Here is a 20756-nt window from a genome sequence, read left to right as displayed (position 1 = left end):
TATATAACTTGTAGCATACCATATATATATGTGCACATGGTAATACACGATGATGCATATGCTTTTATTTATAAAATGTTAAAAATAAAACATATATTCAAAAAATGTGCTGTATATCTTGGTAATATATATTTTTAATGGAATTATTTTAAGAAGAAATAAATAAAGCATATATAGTTAGCCAGAAATAAAAAAGAAATTTATATGTCCCATCCTAATTTTGTAATAAGTAAAACTTCATGAAAAATGTACCAAAACATACAAACAATAATTCTGGATATCAATGATGGGGAAATGAGGGCAGGATATTCTGGAGAATGCTCCCCCAGATATAAATCGAATCTAATTTTAGGATTACCTGTAGGTCATAATGCAACATTAAAACATACTATATTCCCATTATTTCCAGATGTAAAAAGAGATAATGTCGATTTATTATATGGAATGAAATATATATATAGTGATAATAATAATAGTAAATATGATATAAATTTTGAAGCTATGGAAAAGTTATTTGAAGATATATCAGGAAGTAAAGCATTAGATGTAAATTTTCAAGATCATCCTATTTTATTAACAGAACCTAATAAAATAGATTCTAAGTATAGAGAAAAATTTACAGAATTAATGTTTGAATCATATAATGTATATCAAATGTTTTTATCCAAAAGAAGTGTTCTAGCTTGCTATGGATGTGCACGAACATCGGGACTTGTTTTAAGTGTAGAAAAAAATTGTACAAATTTATGTGGAATGCAAGATGGATATATATTTCAAAAACATATAGAAGAAGTTCCAATAGGAGGTGAATTGCTTGATAGAATATATTTTGCATATTTAGAAAATATTAAAAATATTCAAATATACCCTTCATTCTGTATTGATAAAAGTACTAATACTGAAAAAAAAATCAATGAAATTAAAATTTTGAAATGCCCATTAGTTACTAAACCTTATTATTTATGGGGTTCTCTTCATGTAGTTAGCAAAATAAAAGAAGCACTATTCAATGACAATCAAAATGTCAATGATAAAAAAATAAAATCAAATGACCCAACTAATACTAATACCGCTAATATTATCAACAACGATAATAATAATAATGACGATGTGTATACACTCCCGGATGGAAATATAATAGATAAAAGAACTAGTAATGAAATGAAACTTATATTCCCATATATTTTTTTCAGAAAAAAATATAACCAAAATACTATAACAAAAATTAATGGGGATTCCTCATTAAATAATATGGATTTTAATGCATTTTATGATTCTTTAAAATCTTTAAAACTTCCAATTATATATAAATATAATTATAAAATAAATAATAATAATTCTATAATTGAAAAAATACCTGATAATACAGTGGATAAAACATCAAATTTATGCTATTCTGATGTAATAGAAAACTATTTTGAAATTTTTGATGGCTTACAAGATTTTATTAAAAAGGGAATTTTATCATTTATATCTTCAAATATAACTCTTGATGAGGTTCTTAATTTTTTGATTGTAACTGGAGAATCTACAATGTTCCATAATTTTGTCGGATTACTAAAATCATATATTCCATATATAGATACAATAAAAGGAAAGGCTACAAAACTTATTTATAGTAAAGGTGCAGATAGAAAATACAACACTTTTATAGGGGCATCTATTTTATCATCTTTGGGATCTTTTCCACAATTTTGTATGACCAAAAGTGAATATGAGGAACATGGGGCCAAAAATATTATCGAAAAAAAATGTGTTTAACCGTTATGAAATATTTTAAAAAATAAATTTAAGAAATTAATTACATTCCCGCTAAAATTAGTGCAAGCACACATTTATACAAATATTTGCATTGCACACAAAATAAATCAGCATTTATCGATTGACACACCTACATCAAATATTTTTTATATTTCATTTCTTTTTAATTCAAATTTTTTTTTTTTTATCTTTCTATATATGCATGTATTTGAATTTTTCGTTCACCTTATTTTTTTTTTTTTTTTTTTTAATTCACTTTTTTAATATTTTTTGTTTTTATTCAATTTATTAAAACAAATTAGTACTTTACGCCATACTATTTTAATTTATTTTATAAAAAAAATACAAAAAAATCACAACTTCGTACTAATCAAGTTTCATTAAATTATTACTGTCACCATCTTTTATCGTTATTATTATAATAATAAAATAAATACTTAGAGATATTCATCTTAATAATGTCCTGGTTGTAATAATATTATACCGTATTTAGGAAAAATGAAAGACAGAAAACAGTGTTAATGCAATTAAAATATAAAAAGTTGAATCATATTATATTTTAATACCATTATAATTTTTTACCATACTGTGTATTATATCATAATTTAGTAAAATATCTTTATTTATTTAATATAATATACACATTTTACAATAATAGCTAGTTCCTTTTACCTCCAAAATAAATATAAGAACATATTAAAATGCAAAACATAAATATGTATACTCTTATGAAAACATGTATTAATGTAGACTATCAAATATGAAATACGTATGTAATATACACATCCATATTCCTATAAATAAATTTACATGTTTTAGGTTTAAGTAAATCCAAGCTTCTCTATTATTAATTTTTTATTAATAGCCACAATGCCCAACAAAAATGAATGATAAAATGAATGATAAAATGAATGATAAAATGAATAATAAAATGAATGATAAAATAAATGATAAAATAAACGATAAAATAAATGAAAAAATGAATAAATAAAATAAAGTATAACAGTTTAATTTTTTAACATATCAATAATTTTTATAAAAAACGTTATATTTACAATATAAAAAAATATATGCATATAAAATTTTTTTTTAACGATATACGCAGAAATATAAAAAAAAAAATTACATTCCTTAGTAATCACTACAAAGGGATTTTTAATTATATATATTTTCCTCATTAAAATAATAAAATTTTATATCCTTATTTACATTTTTAATTCATTTATTTACTCATTCATTTTTTATTTTTCTAATATCATTGTTAAAAAAAAAGGGGTTAATAAAATGGAATTCATTATCACTACTTAATGTTTAATATAATATGATAGATATGTCAAAAAAAAATATAAGCATTCCCGCTTCACCCCACAAAAATCATTTACATTTTATAACATGATTATAAATATGTATTAGTCTCATAGATATACAATTATTTTGCTTATCTATATTCATATATTTTGCATTATTCTTATTTTTTTTTTTTTTTATAATGTATTACAAAATGTATTTTCTGCCCTTTATATTTTAAAGGATAAGAAAAAAAAAATAACTGCGCCAAGCTGTTATTGTATATAGCCTATAAATAAATATATATATAAATATATATATATATTCGATAATATTTACACTCTTTTAAAATTATAAAAGCATACCCAAATTAAGCTAAGTGTTAAAGCATTGTAAATCATCTTTAAAATAAAAAAATCAGTTTTATCGAAGCATATAAAAATATAAGGGAACAAAACATATATCAAACAATTAATTAAAAATCCAAAACAGTTGGACATTTTCAATTTTTTTTTGTAGAAATATACGCTAGATTTTACACATATACATATATATATATGTATGCACTTTTATATACTTGTAGAGAAAAGTAATCATAATAATATATAAAAACTTAAAAAGCAAAATGAATATTAGTGACTCAAACAAAGATGGGAAGGATTCAAAATCTGATAAAAGTACATCATGGGTAAAATGGTTTAATAGTAGAGTTATAAGTAATTTTTTGGTTGTAGTAGATAATGAATATATAGAAGATTCTTTTAATTTATATGGACTTAAAAATGAAATACCAAATTTTAATCATTTATTATCTATCATTACAGGAGATGCTCCTGATGATGAACATGCAAAAAATTCTTTAGAAAAAGATGCAATATGCTTATATTCTTTAATACATGCAAGATTTATTACAACCCCAAAAGGACTATCTTTAATGAAGGATAAATATATTAAAGGAGATTTTGGCCATTGCTCAAGAGTTAGTTGCGCTCAACATAATGTACTTCCAATTGGTTTATTTGATCAAGTTAAAATTGCTAAAGTTCATGTTTATTGTCCTTTATGTCAAGAAATATATAAAATACATGATGATAAAATATACTTAGATGGTGCATTTTTTGGGACATCATTTCCTCATATTTTTTTACAAACATATCCATATTATTCTACATTAAAAACACCTTCATATTGCACATCAAAAATATTTGGATTTAGTGTTTATCATAATTATACACGAACAGAATATAAAATTGCCAAAGGTGAATTTGGAAAAATATCGAAAGATAACTTCCTTAAAAAAAATCCGAAATATTTAAAAAAATTAAAAAAGGAAGAACTTCAAATTAAAGATGCTTAGAAAATATTAAGTTATTTTTATATATAATATTTTGTGTTTCATATTTTGCACACAAAAATTAGTATTTTTTTTCTAATATTATTTACATAAAAAAAATATATATATGTATATAGCATTGCTAATACATTATTTGATTACACTTTAAAATAAATAATGTCTAAACATGCCTAATGTGCATATATCATTTTTTTCTAAAATATACATATTAAGTAAATTCATTGTTTATTTTATTATGTAATTATCTATTTTTTCGATATATTGTATAAATAGTTGAATGAGGTCATTCAGCTATTTGTAAATAATTACTTTTTATATTGTTTAAAGTGTTTATGATGTTTTAATGGCATTATATTTATTATACATATATGTTTGCATATTTATATGGTTACATAAAACCAAACAATTTTTCAAAATATATATTTTGTAATACAATTAGGATAAAAAAAAGATAGAAAAAAAAACAAATAATACACACATTTCCCCCCTATAATAAAAAACCCCATACACTTATTTAGATTTCTACAATATATCTTATCATAACATTTACTTTTTCTCATTAACTTTGTTTATCAACTAACATTATTATATTTATAAAAATATATTATCATTATTATTCTTAGTTCTAATGTATATGCTTTTTAATTTAATAATATGAGAATTATAAAAAAAACAAATTCTAGGGGGGAAATTAAAGTGGATTCGCATAATCCTTAAACGAAATATTCTCATAACATAAAACCATGGTAAAAGCCATTGATTATTCTTATAAAAATATTAAGAAATATATTAACTTAATCATTATGTCTGTACATTTATATATATATAACTGCATATATATGATAAGCATTTTTTCTACATAAAAATTGTGGTTTCTCGTTATTGTATTTGAGAATAATATACCCCTTTTATTCCTTTTCATAAAATATCTTATTACTAAAGTTCAGAAAAATTATATATTTTTTAATTTTAAAATAAAAGCATAACAAATTATATGTATAGGCTAACGCAAAAAAAATAATCTTTAACATATGTATTAAAAAAATAATAAGACTTATATTTATTTTAAGTGATGAGTATATATAATCATAATTATAATCAATTTTAACTGTCCCTATTTAAACAAATAAAATCACCGTAGTTGAGTATAGGATAGAACATTTGTTCATTCTCTTACTGCTCACAAAAAATATAAATATAGAACAAATACATATATAAAAATATATCTACACACATATATATACATGTATGAACATAAAACATATGTACACAATATAAATGAACTTGAGTGGAAAATTAATGTCATAAGAATATTGTATATGTATTTTGGCAAATAATATTAATTATTTAAATTGGAGTATAAAAATCATCCCAAAATAAACTAAAAATACACACATTAATAAGATTAGTTAAAAAAATATATATTGTTAAATAAATACCTAGAATTAAAAAGGGGTCATATATATCCCTAATATATACAATATAAAATATAAAAACGTATGAAGCGAGTTACGAAATTGTACTACTTTTTTATCCCCTCGTTTCCTGTTAACATTAAATAAACATGACAAAAAAAAGAAAATAATCATAAAAAATATTGCAGAATTTACACTTTTAATCTTTTTATATATATTATTTATTTTGCAAATAAAATAATAAAAAACGCTTTTACCAAACCTAATATAACATGAAAATTGTTATGAGAAATAATGTATAAAAAAGGAAAATACAATTCAAAAATCGTAAACCTTAAAAAAAGGTATATAAATATTCACCATATTAATAAGCAATTCATAAAATGTAAAAGAACAGTGTATGCGCAATTATGAACAAATTATTACCTAGTTTATTTATCTACAAACGTATGCCCACAATTTCAACTATACAATGTGTTATATGTATAATAAATATTTGTATACAATATATACTTATTAATATAATACAATATATATATATATATACATAATTAATATATTTTTAGTGCATATAAATGTACTTATTTAATTCGTAAAAATATTGCTAATTAAACCCCAATATTGTATACATATACTAAGGACATAAATTCCTCTACGGTTTTATTCACATGCATTAAAAAAATATAACTTAAGTATATTTTTTCTGTATATCCCCAAAAAAAAAAATGTGGTCAAAAAAAATATTATATATATATAATTAATTTTATAGGAAAAAAACATTCCCAATAAAATTAAAAAAAATTCTCAATTTTTTTAATATTATTTTCCTTTTTGGTGATATTCATATATAGTTAATGAATATAACATAACACCAATTTATAATCCTGCGTTTACTTTATATGTAAAGTTTTCATAAAATCATAATAACTACGCAGTTATAATAAGTTAAAAAGGGAAAATGAAAAGAAAAAAAATATATTTTTCTATATGTGTGTGCATATATATTGTATATATATATTTATAATCATAAACAAAATAAGGCAAAAAAAAATACCAAAAAAAAATAATAAAAAATAAAATAAATAAATAACCTCCAAAAAAATAGAAAACAATCCAAACAAGCCAAACATACCAAACATACCAAACTTAGCAATCACAGCTGAAATTAAAAAAATAACAAACACACCAAATCGTGTAAACGCAAAAAATACCACATAACAAAACACAGTCAAATACCCATATATATTGTTCATACCATATTGAGGTAATTACAATAAAACATGTGCTAAAAAATGAATAACAATTTTAACATTAATCTTCAGATCGAGGATGGAATCACCAATAAATATGAAGCCGAAGTAAATGGCTATTTTGCTAAATTGTACACAGGGGAAATAACAGTCAACACAATGATAGATATCATGAAAAATCTATCATGCTCCCCTAAAGGATCGAAAAATAACGATATTTATAAATCGATGCTATTAATCTTATTTAATGAGTGCAAATTCTTTCCTAAATATCCAGTAGAAGAATTAGATATAACTGCACAATTGTTTGGAAAATTAATTAAGCACAATTTATTAATATCATATGGTAATACTTTATCTGTTGTATTAAAATGTATTTTAGAAGCTTTAAAAAAAGGATCTGATTCTAAAGTTTTTAATTTTGGGATAACAGCATTAGAGCAATTTGAAGACTCTTTAATATGTTACCCTGCCTTTTTATCTTCCTTAATTCCATTACCTACTTTAAGGCAATATAATCCGCAATATATAATCCATTGCAATGAATTATTAAACACACTTCCAGAACAGTTTAGAACTCTTCCATATATAGATGCTTCTACAATACTTAAGATAAAACACATCTCTGAAATTAGTTCTTACAATAATATTTCGAACACAAATATATCCCATATACCTAACAATGAAATTAAAAAAATATCTGTAACAAATGTAAATAATTTAAAGAATATCAACAATTTAGTTCCACATTTATCTACCATAGATGTTCCAAATCAAACTACTACTAATTTTATTACCCATAATAATCTTAGTGATAATAATATCGAAAATAGTGTCAATAATAATATAATTTCTGAACCCCACAATGATAACAATAATGTTAACACTATTAATAACTCAAATCGAACAGCTAGCTACATAAGTAATAATAATCAAACTCAATTTACCAATCTTATGAATAATATTTTGAACCAAAACAATACTACTACTACTACTAATAACAATAACAACCTTAATAATGATAATATGCTATTATATATTAACAATATTCTACCAAACCTCTCAAATATAACAGATAAAAATACTATACCATCAAATATAAATAATTTACAAGCCATTAATAGAAATAATCCAATATATAAAAATAAAAACGCCAATATTAATTTAAATGCTATATCAGCCATTAATAATATTAACAATCTTAATAGTGCATATAATATTAACTTATTAGACAATAATCCCTCTTCTAATATATTATCACCAAACTCAAATAGAGTCTATCAAAATAAAGGTTTTATTAATACAAACGAACCAACACATATTAATAGGAACATAAATCTAGTAACAAATAATATGACACACAATAAAAATTTGAATTCTACAAACCTCCTAAATAATACTAATCAAATTAAAATAGATATAAATATGCCTAATGGTGGAGATACCTCTCAAAATATTCCCACAAATTCAAATATCATACGAACAGATAATAATAAAAATGAAAATAATTATACAAGTAATATTCCTCATTCTAATAATAAAGATAATGCTGAACAAACAAATGGATGCATAGAAATATTTTATAATCAAGTTCAATTAAAATTACCTTCGAATTTAAATTCAAAAAATATTAGTGGATTTGGGTTAGGTCAAATCGAATGCTTATTGGATAATACACATATATCAAAAAGTATTATTATTCCTTCTTCTGTAATTGTAGGAGAAATATTTAGTATATTCAATACTTTATGTTTACTTAATATCGATGAAAAAATAAAAATATTAAAAGATGTTATGCAACCCGAATATTATAGTTGGCTAGCTTTTTATATCGTAAAATCCAGAGTTTCAAAAGAAGTCAATTTACATAATGTTTTTTTAGAATTCATTGATAAACTAAGTTATCCTATGCTTATAGAAACTATTATTAATATGACTTATGATTATATACTCATTTTATTTAAATATATAAATGAATTAAAAGAAGTTAGTGCATTTAGAACTGTACTCAAAAATTTAGGTTCATGGTTAGGATTTATAACATTAGGTAGAAATAAACCGTTAAAATCAAAAATATTAGATTTAAAATTAGTTTTATTTGAAGCTTATGATAAAGATTGTTTAGTATGTATATTACCAATGGTATGTAAAATATTAGAATCTATTAAATTATCCAAAAATTTTAAACCGCCAAATCCATGGACTACAACTATGTTATGTCTATTAACAGAAATACATGAATTACCAAATGCTAAAACATATATTATATTTGAAGTTGAAGTTTTATTTAAAAATCTATCATTAGATATACAAGATTATCAAAATAAAACGGTTCTATTAAGTAGAAGAACTCCACAATATAATCAAAAAAACGATTTTAATATAACCGATCAAAACAACACAAATTCTCCTATTTTACAAACAAATATAGATATTAAATCACATCCAATAAAAGCAAATATCACAAATTTTATTTCAACTAATGATAATAATACAAACAATGTGAATAATAATTACTACAATTATAACAATATCACAAATTGGAATAACCCGAATTCAAGTATTGAATCTAATAATATTTCTGAAAATGCACTATTAGAAGAATTTGAAAATCTTACTAAAAAAAATAACCAAAACAATAGAATCATAAATCAAGACAAATCTGATTATATAAATAAAAATAATAATCAACAATTATTAAATTTAAAAAATATAATATCTCATTGGAATGAATATAATGCAAATAAAAATAATCCTTTACAAAATGATCAAATTTTAGTTTCTTCATTTCCTCCTCCAGATATTAAATCAAATAATTCAAATACTTTTAATAAGGTATTTGCTAATATTTCTAAAGCATATAATTCAATAAATGATCAAACATTAAATAAAATTGATCCCAATATTATTAATAATTATAATATTTTAAATTCATCTATAAATGGAAATATATCGAATATGTCTAATGATCATAATAAAATTAATAATAGTAAATTTTTTCAAAATTTATGTAATGCTACAATTATATCTCCATCTATAGCTTTGTTTCAAATACAACCAAATTTAAAAAAAGTAGTTCCAATAGCAGTTGATCGATCAATTAAAGAAATCATATCCGCAGTTTTAGAAAGATCAGTAGCTATATCATGTATTACTACTCGAGAAATTATATCTAAAGATTTTTGTTTAGAAAAAGATCAAAATATAATTCGAAAAGCATCACATATCATGACAGCATCATTAGCTGCATCACTTGCATTAGCTACATGTAAAGAACCATTAAGAATATCATTAACTCAAAATTTACGAGAATTATTACAACCTACTAGTACAAAAGATTGTAATGATCAAGTTTTAATAGAACAAGTTGTGCAAGTTCTTAGTGCAGATAATTTAGAATTAGGATGTAATTTAATTGAGCAAGCAGTTATTGAAAAAGCAATAACAGATATTAACGAAGCTTTAGCTCCAACTCTTTTAGCAAAACATATAACAAATGAAAATAATAAAAAATTAAATGATTCTGTTAATATTATAAACAGTAAAAAAATGCAAATCGAATTTGCCGAAATTTTAAATTTAGGAACCCCTATAACAAATAATCAATTACAAATTTATAAAGATTTTATAAATATGAACCCATTAAAAAAATTATATTCTTCTCCTAAATCATTAACATTAATTTATAAAAATTCAGATGAAATAAATCCAATAAATACACAACAAAATGATCAACAATCATCTATTATTACTAATGAAAATACAAAAAATGATATGACAATTCCTAATTTAGGAACAAACTTAAATATAGATTATAATAATATAAATAATAATCTAGAATTAAATCAAAATGAAAATAATATAAAAATTACACAACAAAATAAATCTATTAATACATCAGCGATATCATCTAATCATAATTTAAATAAAGTTTTAAAAAAATTAGAACTCGCAACTAATCAATTAAAAGAAACAATTAAAGATATACTCATGTTACCACCAATATTATTTAATATTAATAAAAAAAAAATTATTGGTAATATTAATAAAATTAGTTTATATATTTTATATAGTTTATCAGTTGATAATAATCTATTTAATTTAATTAAATCTATCCCTGAAATAGCTTCATTAACTCATCATAAAAATGAAACTATTATTTCATATACAAATAGAATATGTAAATTTCTTTTTGAAATTGCATTACATAATTATAATAAATCTCAACAAGAATCAAAATTAAATGATATGACTGGAATATATATGGAAGTATTTTTATGTATATTAGAAAAATTAAAAATTAAGTGTCCTATTGCAAAAGACCATATATCAACTTGTGTAATCAAAACTACGATAAGTCTACTAAATGCCCCCATTAATAATAACACAAATAGTGCCAGTAGCAATGGTGGCAATAGCAATAGTGGCAGTAATGAGGAAGGCAATGCTCATAATATTAAGGACCCCGAAAAAAATAACTCTCTTAATTCGGAAAATTCAAAAAATTCAGTAAATTCGGTTAATTCAGTAAATTCGGAAAATTCGGAAAACCCAGAAAATGCGCCCAATCAAAAACCGAGTGAATCAAACAGAGATAATAATAAAACTAGCAATAATTATGAACAGTTTTATAAATCCAATGCGAATATTATAGCGGGCTTAATTAGATATAACCTAATTGATATCGATCAATATAAAACATTTTTAGAAAATCAACTAGCCAATAAAATTAATAACAATAATGCAATAAAATTTATTATTTTTTTGCTAAAAAATATTTTAATTGACTTTCACATATATAGATATAACTATTTTAAAAATATTTTTGATCATCTTAATAATATAATAATAATTAACTCTAAAGAAAATAATACTAACCAACCCTCAAAAACTAACAAAGACACTAAAATAGATAATACCATTGATCTTAATGCAAACATATTTTATAATAACCCTGATAAACCAATTGATATAATCTCAGCAATTAATGAATTAACTAAAGAGGCTAAGCACATTCAAGAAAAAACTAATTCTGTAATCTTTTCAGATTATTTTGACATATATGATGAATTTTCAAAAACAGATGATGAAACAGAAAAAGAAGATCCAGAACCAACTGACAACTCAACTGAAAACCCTAATCAAGTTATTACCAAATTGAAACCAGAAAAAGTTGAAAAGGCTGAAAAAGTTGAAAAGGTTGAAAAGGTTGAAAAAGTTGAAACTAATTCAAATGACCCTGAGATAGAATCCCAATTAAACTCCGAAGTTTCCCCTAAACATGAAGAAACAAAATTAGAAACTAAAAATAAAAAAAACAAAAAAAATAAGGAAGAAAAAAAGGAAGAAAAGAAGGAAGAAAAGAAGGAAGAAAAGAAGGATGATAGTACAACTATTGCAAAAACAGAATCAAATGAAATCTCCTTATCTCCCTCAAAATCTAAAGATATTCCAAACAAAAAAAACACTGAAAATATAACAGAAAAAAATGAATCAAATACTGAAAAAATTATAACTGATGAAAATACTATTAATAAAATCGAAAAAAATAAAGAACATATCAATGATAAAAATGGAGATATAAAAAAAAATGAAAAAAAAAATTATAAAAAATATCTACAAATTTTAATGAACCCACAAAACTTAACAACATTAACACAAATTATCGATTTCTGTCTAAATAAAGATTGGAATATAATACAAACAAAAAAATATAATGATGGAATTAGAGATAAAGGTGTTGGGGGAGTTAGAATCGTTCCTAAACCACAAAAAGTACCAAAACAACAACAGCATATTATTAGTTCTATTTTTATGGAATGGGTTAAATTAAGTAACATCAAAAATGTTGATAATCCAAATCAAATTTATGTTAAATTTTTTCAAAAAATATCAAGTCAAGGTTTATTGCAAATAAATAATTCAGATAATTTTTTTACGACATGTATTTATAAGGCTATAGAAAAAGCAGAATTATATCTTGACCCATATTCTGAAAATTTTGAATGTTTTCAAAATGAAGAATCAAAAGAATTATTTACACATGTTTCTACAAATTTAACTAATTCAAATTATATGAAAGAGAATGATGATACAAAAGGAATACAATCTGAAACTGAATTAGCTTCAGATCTTTTATCTAAACAAGATCCTCAAAATGAAAATTTAAAACGAGAATACGATGAAAACGAATCAAATGTTGATAAAAAAAATCAAAAAAAAACAAACCTTATTGAAGAAGAAACAGAAAATGCTAACCATTCTAAGGAAAAAGATAAAAAAAAAAAAAAAAAAAAAAATGAATATACAGATCCAAAATCTAAACCAACCGAAGAAACTGAAATGGACAAAAATAAAGATCAATATAAAGAAAAACAAAACAACGAAACTAACAAATATTGCGAAGATTCAGAAGATAATCTCACAGATGCTGTATCTACTAATTTAACTTTTAATTCTAACATCTCAAATTATGAATTCTCTTTTTCTGATGATGATAATTTTCATTATTTTGTAAACAATAGTGATCGAAATAGTAGTAATACAAATAAAATGAAAAATAAAAAAAAAGATACTCTTAATTTTGTATACTCATCTATAAACAAATCAATGACTAATGATTCAACTTTAAATTCAGATAAAGATCTTGAAAAAAATAAATTATATTCTGATGTACTTAAAGAAAATTGTAATATTACTGATCAGAATAAAGACAAAAATGATGGAAACAATACAACGAAAATAACAAAAAATGAATCAAATAATACTAATTTAGAAAAAGAAAATAATGTAAAATCAGAATCAAATAACCCAAATAATATAAATGATAAAATAGAACCACAAATTGATAATGATACAAAAAAAGATTTAGAAAAACATACACAAATTACAAACATATTAGATACATCATCTATTGATGCACTAGCCAAAATGATAGTATCAATGATGAAACTAGTAGATTCACAAAAAATTACACCATATTTATTATTACAAAAAGTAATGAATATATTTTGCAGAATATTAGTATATGAATGTAGAAAAAAAAAAAACAAATTTAATCAAAGACCATATTTTCGATTATTTTTATCTATTTTAATTGAAATAAATAAAAATGAAAAAAATATTGAATCATATAATAAATGTATATTAGCATTAGGATATTATTTACGTATATTAAATCCATTAAGAGTTCCAATGTTTGTTTTTGCTTGGGTCGAATTAATAAGTCATAAATTATTTTTACCAAAAATATTACAAACATCAAAAGGCTGGCATATATATAATAAATTAATAATATATCTATTTGAATTTTTATATGGATTTCTAAAAAATTCATATTTAACACAACCAATTAAATTATTATATAAAGCAACACTAAGAATATTATTATTATTACTTCATGATTTTCCAGAATTTTTGTGTGTATATAGTTTTTCATTTTGTAATTCAATATCTTTAAATTGTATGCAATTAAGAAACATAATTTTATCTGCTTTGCCACGAAATACAAAATTACCAAATCCATTTAACCCAAATTTAAAAATTAATTTATTACCTGAAATTAAAACTCCACCAGTAATATTAAATAATTTCACATTTATACTTATTGATTATAAAATTAAAAAAAATGTTGATGAATATTTTATAAATAAAAATTTGAATCATTTAAAAAAAATACACAAAAAAATTATGATCAAAAATAAAGTTAAATCATTTTATTTAAAATCAAAATATAATATACCTCTTCTAAATGCTTTAGTTTTATATATTGGTATGTCATTACCACCAGAAATATTATCTTTTCAAAAAAATACTGAAATGCATCAACATCCAGCTTTAGAAATTATCTTATATTTAATTTATAAATTAGATATGGAAGGAAAATATTATTTATTAGCATCAATCACTAACCATTTAAGATATCCAAATTCACATACTCATTTTTTTTCTTCTCTATTATTATGGATATTTAATATATCAAAAACAGAAGCTATCAAAGAACAAATTACAGGAATATTGTTAGAAAGACTTATAGTTAATAAGCCACATCCATGGGGATTATTAGTAACATTTATGCAACTTATAAAAAATCCAATTTTTAATTTTTGGAATTGTTCATTTGTTCGTGTTTCTCCAGAAATTGAAACTCTTTTTAACACAATAGCTAGCTCATGTATGTCAAATAAAACACAACCCTCCACTCCCCACAATTCTAATAATAGTCCAAATCATGCAAATCACCTAAACAGTGCAAGCCACCTAAACAGTGCAAGCCACCTAAACAGTGCAAGCCGCCTAAACAGTGCAAGCCGCCTAAACAGTCCAAACAGCATGCCTAACCAACCAAATGATTCCAACACATCTGCATATCAATATAATCTTAACAATGAAAATATTCCTAATAACGAATTTAATAAATATCTCTCAAATATTTCGAATTCCATACAAAATAACAAACAACCAATTTTAGATGAAAATAAAGATAAAATAAAAGAATTTTATAATAATATAAATATGAATCAATTATTGCAAAATTCTAACGAGAAAAATAATATTAATAATACTGATTTAATTAGGCAAATTCTAAATTCAGAAAATGTTAATTTAAAAAATTATACTACAACTAATGGGCCTACTATTACTCCTCATGTTAAATTCACTAACCAATATGATACCAATTCACACCCAAATGACATAACAAATAATATAAAACAAAAACAAAATGTTATTAATAATTTACACACATATAATATAAATTCGAATAATAACAATAGTAGCAATAACAATAACAATCACATTTTGAATGCTTCGTTTTATAGAGATATTGGAAATTTGAGTGGAATAAAAACAAATAATAATTCACAAAACAATATCGAATTATCACAAAATAATCTATTCATTAATAACCCCTACTATTTTCAGGATAAAAATATTATGTTAGATTCACATTTACAAAATAATATTAATCAAATTAAAAGAAATCCAAGATTAAATAACTCACAAATACATGAAAATAATGAAAATGATTCAAATAATATTCAAAAACATTTTAATTTCGAAATAAATAATAAATTAACAGATCAAAATAATAGAGATTTTTTCAATTCAAATCATTTTTATGACTCAAAACCTGATTACTATAACTAATCAACTCATACAAACTCTTCTTAGAATGTAATATATATGTACATGTATATATATTATTATTATTATTATTTTATTTTTTTTTTTTTTTTTTTTTACTTACACATGTATGTATGCACATACATATATTACAATTTTATACCATTTTAAAATTAGTCTTATTCATCATCGAAGAAAAATTTATTATCCTTTGCATACATACATACATACATATATATATATATATATACATATATATATACATGCATTTATTTTACTATTTTTTTACAATTTATAATTGTATTTTTAAAATAGCAGTTTTGTAATTTTTTTCAAATTCATATTTTTTTTTTCCCATTTTTTTGTTAAACTTTTAAAACACAACAATAGTATCGATAGTACTAGTAGTATATAATTATAAAATGCGTTTATTTATTTTTTCTACATTTCTACAATTTTTCTACAATTTTCCTACAATTTTAAAATACCACATATAAACCTCAATACACACATCCATTCCGTTTTAATAAAAAAAAAAATATATATTTCCGAAATAACGCTAGGAGGAAAATAAAATTCCCCTGATTTTTACTATCATTTTAATGTTTTCATTATTCTATATCTTTAATAATATACATGAAATGTAATTTTTATGTGTGCAAAAATATTTCAAGTTTATTATTAAGCAAAAAATTTACAAAAATATATACACATATGAGAAATATGAATCCCGCTTTGTCTATCCATACGCATGCCGTATCGCTGCTTAATGTCTTTCATTAAATCATCGAAATAAAATTAAGCAAAATTAAGCAAAATTAAGTAAAATTAAGTAAAATAAAATAAAATCAAATAAATAATTACAGTATATTCCCAATTATATACAAACTAGCTTATTTCAAAATATGCAAGCTTGTTTATCTGATATATGATCAATCATAGACTTGCCAATAAATATACATATATTAATCACCCCAGTTTTGAAGCATTATTTTGTTACTATTATTGTTATTATTACTTTATTTTTTTTATTATTTTTTATTTTATTTTTTTTTTTTTTTGTCACCATTCTCATTTCTCCAATCCTTTCAAATGGAAGAAAACAGCTTCGAATTTAAAAAGGTAGAAAAAATAAATTTAGATTCCTATGAAATTCCAAAATATTTCGAAGAAATCTTATCAGAATTTGTAGCTAAATTATTACAATCTCATCCAGATAATGTATATAAATTTGCTTTTAATTATTTTGATCAAAAATCAAAGAATCTGTAAAAATAAGAAAATACTATAACCCTATACTCATCTTCTCAAAATAATCCTACACTCATCTTCTCAAAATAATCCTATACTCATCTTCTCAAAATAATCCTATACTCATCTTCTCAAAATAATCCTACACTCATATCTTTTCAAAATAATCCATAACATGGGAAATGCTTTATATATTATTGGTTCCGAGTTAAATAAACAAAACGTTAAGAAGTGCATCCAAATTTATCTCAATTGCGGATACTAAAAAAAAGGGAGATTAAATGTGTGATGTATAACAAGCTCTACATTTTAAATGGATATAATTTTTTTCAACAAAATAAAATACAAATATAAGAGACGATATTCATTTTTTTTAATCAATAACCTGGAATATTTATAGAAAAATTTTCCAAAACATTAGGATGTATTACTCCCATAATTCCAAAAATCAAATTCTGAGGTCGCAAAACTATGTTAACAACACGCTCGTCAAGGAATGAAGGATCTTAAAAAAAAAAAAAAAAAAAAAAAAAAAAAATTATAAAGTTAATATTTTAAAAAACGGAAACTAGTAACACAGCTAGCTAATTCGTCATATGATGCCACATTGCAAAATAAACAAAATAACTCCAAGAAAAGGTTGAGAATAATACAATCATTCATATGTATGCATGTATGCATGTATGTATGCATGCATCCATTGTACATATTTTTCGCGCTAAAATGGCCTTATGTAAATATCTCAACCAATTTTACCATTTATTGAAACCAAGTCATAGTATACATCAGATCGAATTTCAACTTTTTCCTTTCGTTTTTCCTCGATTTTATAGTGACTAAATAACTGAAAATCTTTCAAAATTGATTCTAAAACCCCATGAATTTCTTCTAACCCAGCTGTTACCTTATCAGCAAAAATTATAGATAAGTTTCTTTTATTAAATGCATTCGTATCCGTTTTATTATTCATAGTATATGATATATCCCCAATCTCAAAAAAACGTAATGGTAATTCTCTATGTTTATTTGCTGCCACAAATTTTAACAAATTTACAATTAGAGATGTTCTAACAATTTCATATTCAGATGTTTTAGAGTTCATTATTTGTACAGGAGGATATAAAGGATTATAATTATTTACAAGTTTATCATCAAATGATGTATCATAATTTATATGTTTCCTAAGCATCCAATCATAATTTTCCTTTAAAGATAATAAAGCGTTTGTTATCACCTCCGTATAACTACATTCTGTCATTGAATTTCTAAACATATCAGAGACCGTATTTAATAAATGCTTTTTAGATATTTCTATAGGTTCATATTTAATATTATCATAACCATATGCTATTGCTATATCTTCAACAATATCACAAGCATGCATAATATCTGATCTATAAAATGGAACATTCACCTCAAATGTAGTATTATCTAATACATCAGTTACAGAAATCATCATTTTTTTTAATAATTTTTTTACATCATCTATAGTTATATCTTTTATTCCAGATAATTTACGAACATATTCTATATCACATGTTAATTTTTTATTTTTAAAATTTGGATATAAATATCTATTTCCTTTTTCAAGCTCATGATGTTCATTATATAATACTAAAATAGAATGGATTGTATATTTAGGTTGAGAATATTCTGATAACATAGAACAAATAATGTTTAAACTTATTTCTAATTTATTTAAATCAATACCTGTACATTCAATAAATATATTTTTTGTATCTAATGTAATTTTTGTATGATCACAATTTATTATTGGAGGTAATGATAAAATATTATTTTTTGAATCTACTATTATTGGATATTTATCAAAATCTTTCAAAATTTTTAAATAAGGTTTTAAATTTATATTATCTTCATAAAAATTAAATAAATCACATCCATTTAAATTTCTATTTTCATTTAATGGAATAAAATTTATATTTTTTTTTTCTTCAAATTTATATTTAACTGGGAATTTTATTTTATCATAATCATGTATACCAATAGCTAATACTGTTCTCTTTTTACCAATATTGTGATGTAATTTTTCTTGTAATTCTATAATATTATTATAAATTTGATCATTCATTTTTATGTTTTTTAAAACACATGATACAACATATCCTCGTTTATTGTCTACAGATGCATCTACTTCTAACACATGTTTCTCATTTACCTTATTAATTTCACAATTATTATCATTTCCAATATCTTTAATTATATTATATTTTATATCTTCATTAATTCCTATGAAATTCTTTAAAGCTCTACATAATCCTTCAACACATACTAAATCATATCTATTTGCAGGCACTTCAATTTTGTAAATTTTTTTTCCATTTTTTATTTCAACATCATCAATTTCTAACCCAAACTCAAAACAAATATTTTTCAATTCTTCCTCGTTTAGCTTCTTCCCTAACTTTTCTATTAAATCTTCTTCATGCGCAGAAATGGTTGGCATTTTGGATACACTAGTTTGGTATTAAATTTGTTCGCACTTTTTTCTGTTTTTTTTCTGTTTTTTTTCTGCTTTTTCCATGCAATGCAGATATAATTACATACAAAATCATAAAGCATACATTAACTCGCTAAAATATTCAACTGCTCAAATTGAGAATATTCATATCTATCATTTAATATAAATATATTATAATAATAACTTATAAAAGCAGCAAAACAAAATTTACAATACTTTTCAATAAGCCAAACAAAAATATCTATCATTAAAAATTTTATTTTGTATCCTTATCGATTAAATATAATTCTTTTTTTTACCATCCATAAATTAATAATAATTTCTTTTCTTTTTTCAATAAAAAAAAAAAAAAAAAAAAATATATCCCATATTATCAAATTTATATATACATTTAAATATGCACAAATATTTGTATACAATTTCTTCAATTTTATTTACCTTTTTTTCAATTACCCATATTTTATTTTTTATGTAATAATAATATTGTGGAATCCCACAAAAATTAACTACAATTATTCAGAATGCACATTGCAAGGTTTCAATCTACTTCTCTTAAATTAATTTATTTTATTCTAACATAATTATTTTTTTTTAAATAAATACATCCTTAATTTTGAAAAATTATTAATTATATAATATAGTACAGTACAGTATAGTATACCATTTCCTCATTCACAGCAAAAAATACATATGCCCCAAAATATTCACGGGCATATAGCTTTCACAATTTATTTCGTATATTATTTAGGTTTTATTTATAAATTTTTTTATTTATTTTCAGTTTTATATTCCTTCTAATATGATAAAATTATGACTAAATCAAAATGTGAAAATAA

General features: G+C 22.3%; 5 protein-coding genes across 5 annotated transcripts; 4 read left to right on the top strand and 1 right to left on the bottom strand.

Moving 5' to 3' along the window:
- Nucleotides 1-246: 246 nt before the first annotated feature.
- On the top strand, nt 247-1761 carry PY17X_0945800 (actin; the record flags this gene model as incomplete). The annotated part of the gene is made up of 1 exon (XM_722547.1): nt 247-1761. The coding sequence occupies one exon, from the start codon at nt 247-249 to the stop codon at nt 1759-1761; it is 1515 nt and encodes a 504-aa protein (XP_727640.1).
- Nucleotides 1762-3673: 1912 nt separating this feature from the next.
- PY17X_0945700 (casein kinase II beta chain, putative) lies at nt 3674-4405 on the top strand (the record flags this gene model as incomplete). The annotated part of the gene is made up of 1 exon (XM_724686.1): nt 3674-4405. One exon carries the CDS (start codon nt 3674-3676, stop codon nt 4403-4405), a length of 732 nt encoding a protein of 243 aa, XP_729779.1.
- A 2704-nt stretch (nt 4406-7109) lies between these two features.
- Nucleotides 7110-16214, top strand: PY17X_0945600 (uncharacterized protein; the record flags this gene model as incomplete). Its single annotated transcript, XM_724687.3, has 1 exon — nt 7110-16214. The coding sequence occupies one exon, from the start codon at nt 7110-7112 to the stop codon at nt 16212-16214; it is 9105 nt and encodes a 3034-aa protein (XP_729780.3).
- A 1068-nt stretch (nt 16215-17282) lies between these two features.
- Nucleotides 17283-17462, top strand: PY17X_0945500 (conserved Plasmodium protein, unknown function; the record flags this gene model as incomplete). Its single annotated transcript, XM_022956117.1, has 1 exon — nt 17283-17462. The coding sequence occupies one exon, from the start codon at nt 17283-17285 to the stop codon at nt 17460-17462; it is 180 nt and encodes a 59-aa protein (XP_022812296.1).
- Nucleotides 17463-17649: 187 nt separating this feature from the next.
- On the bottom strand, nt 17650-19905 carry PY17X_0945400 (phenylalanine--tRNA ligase beta subunit, putative; the record flags this gene model as incomplete). Its single annotated transcript, XM_022956115.1, has 3 exons — nt 17650-17702; nt 17827-17946; nt 18198-19905. 3 exons carry the CDS (start codon nt 19903-19905, stop codon nt 17650-17652), a joined length of 1881 nt encoding a protein of 626 aa, XP_022812295.1.
- Nucleotides 19906-20756: the final 851 nt, after the last annotated feature.

The sequence above is a fragment of the Plasmodium yoelii genome, assembly GCF_900002385.2.
Source record: "Plasmodium yoelii strain 17X genome assembly, chromosome: 9".
Lineage (NCBI taxonomy): Eukaryota > Apicomplexa > Aconoidasida > Haemosporida > Plasmodiidae > Plasmodium > Plasmodium yoelii.
This window is presented reverse-complemented; position numbering and strand designations above follow the sequence as displayed.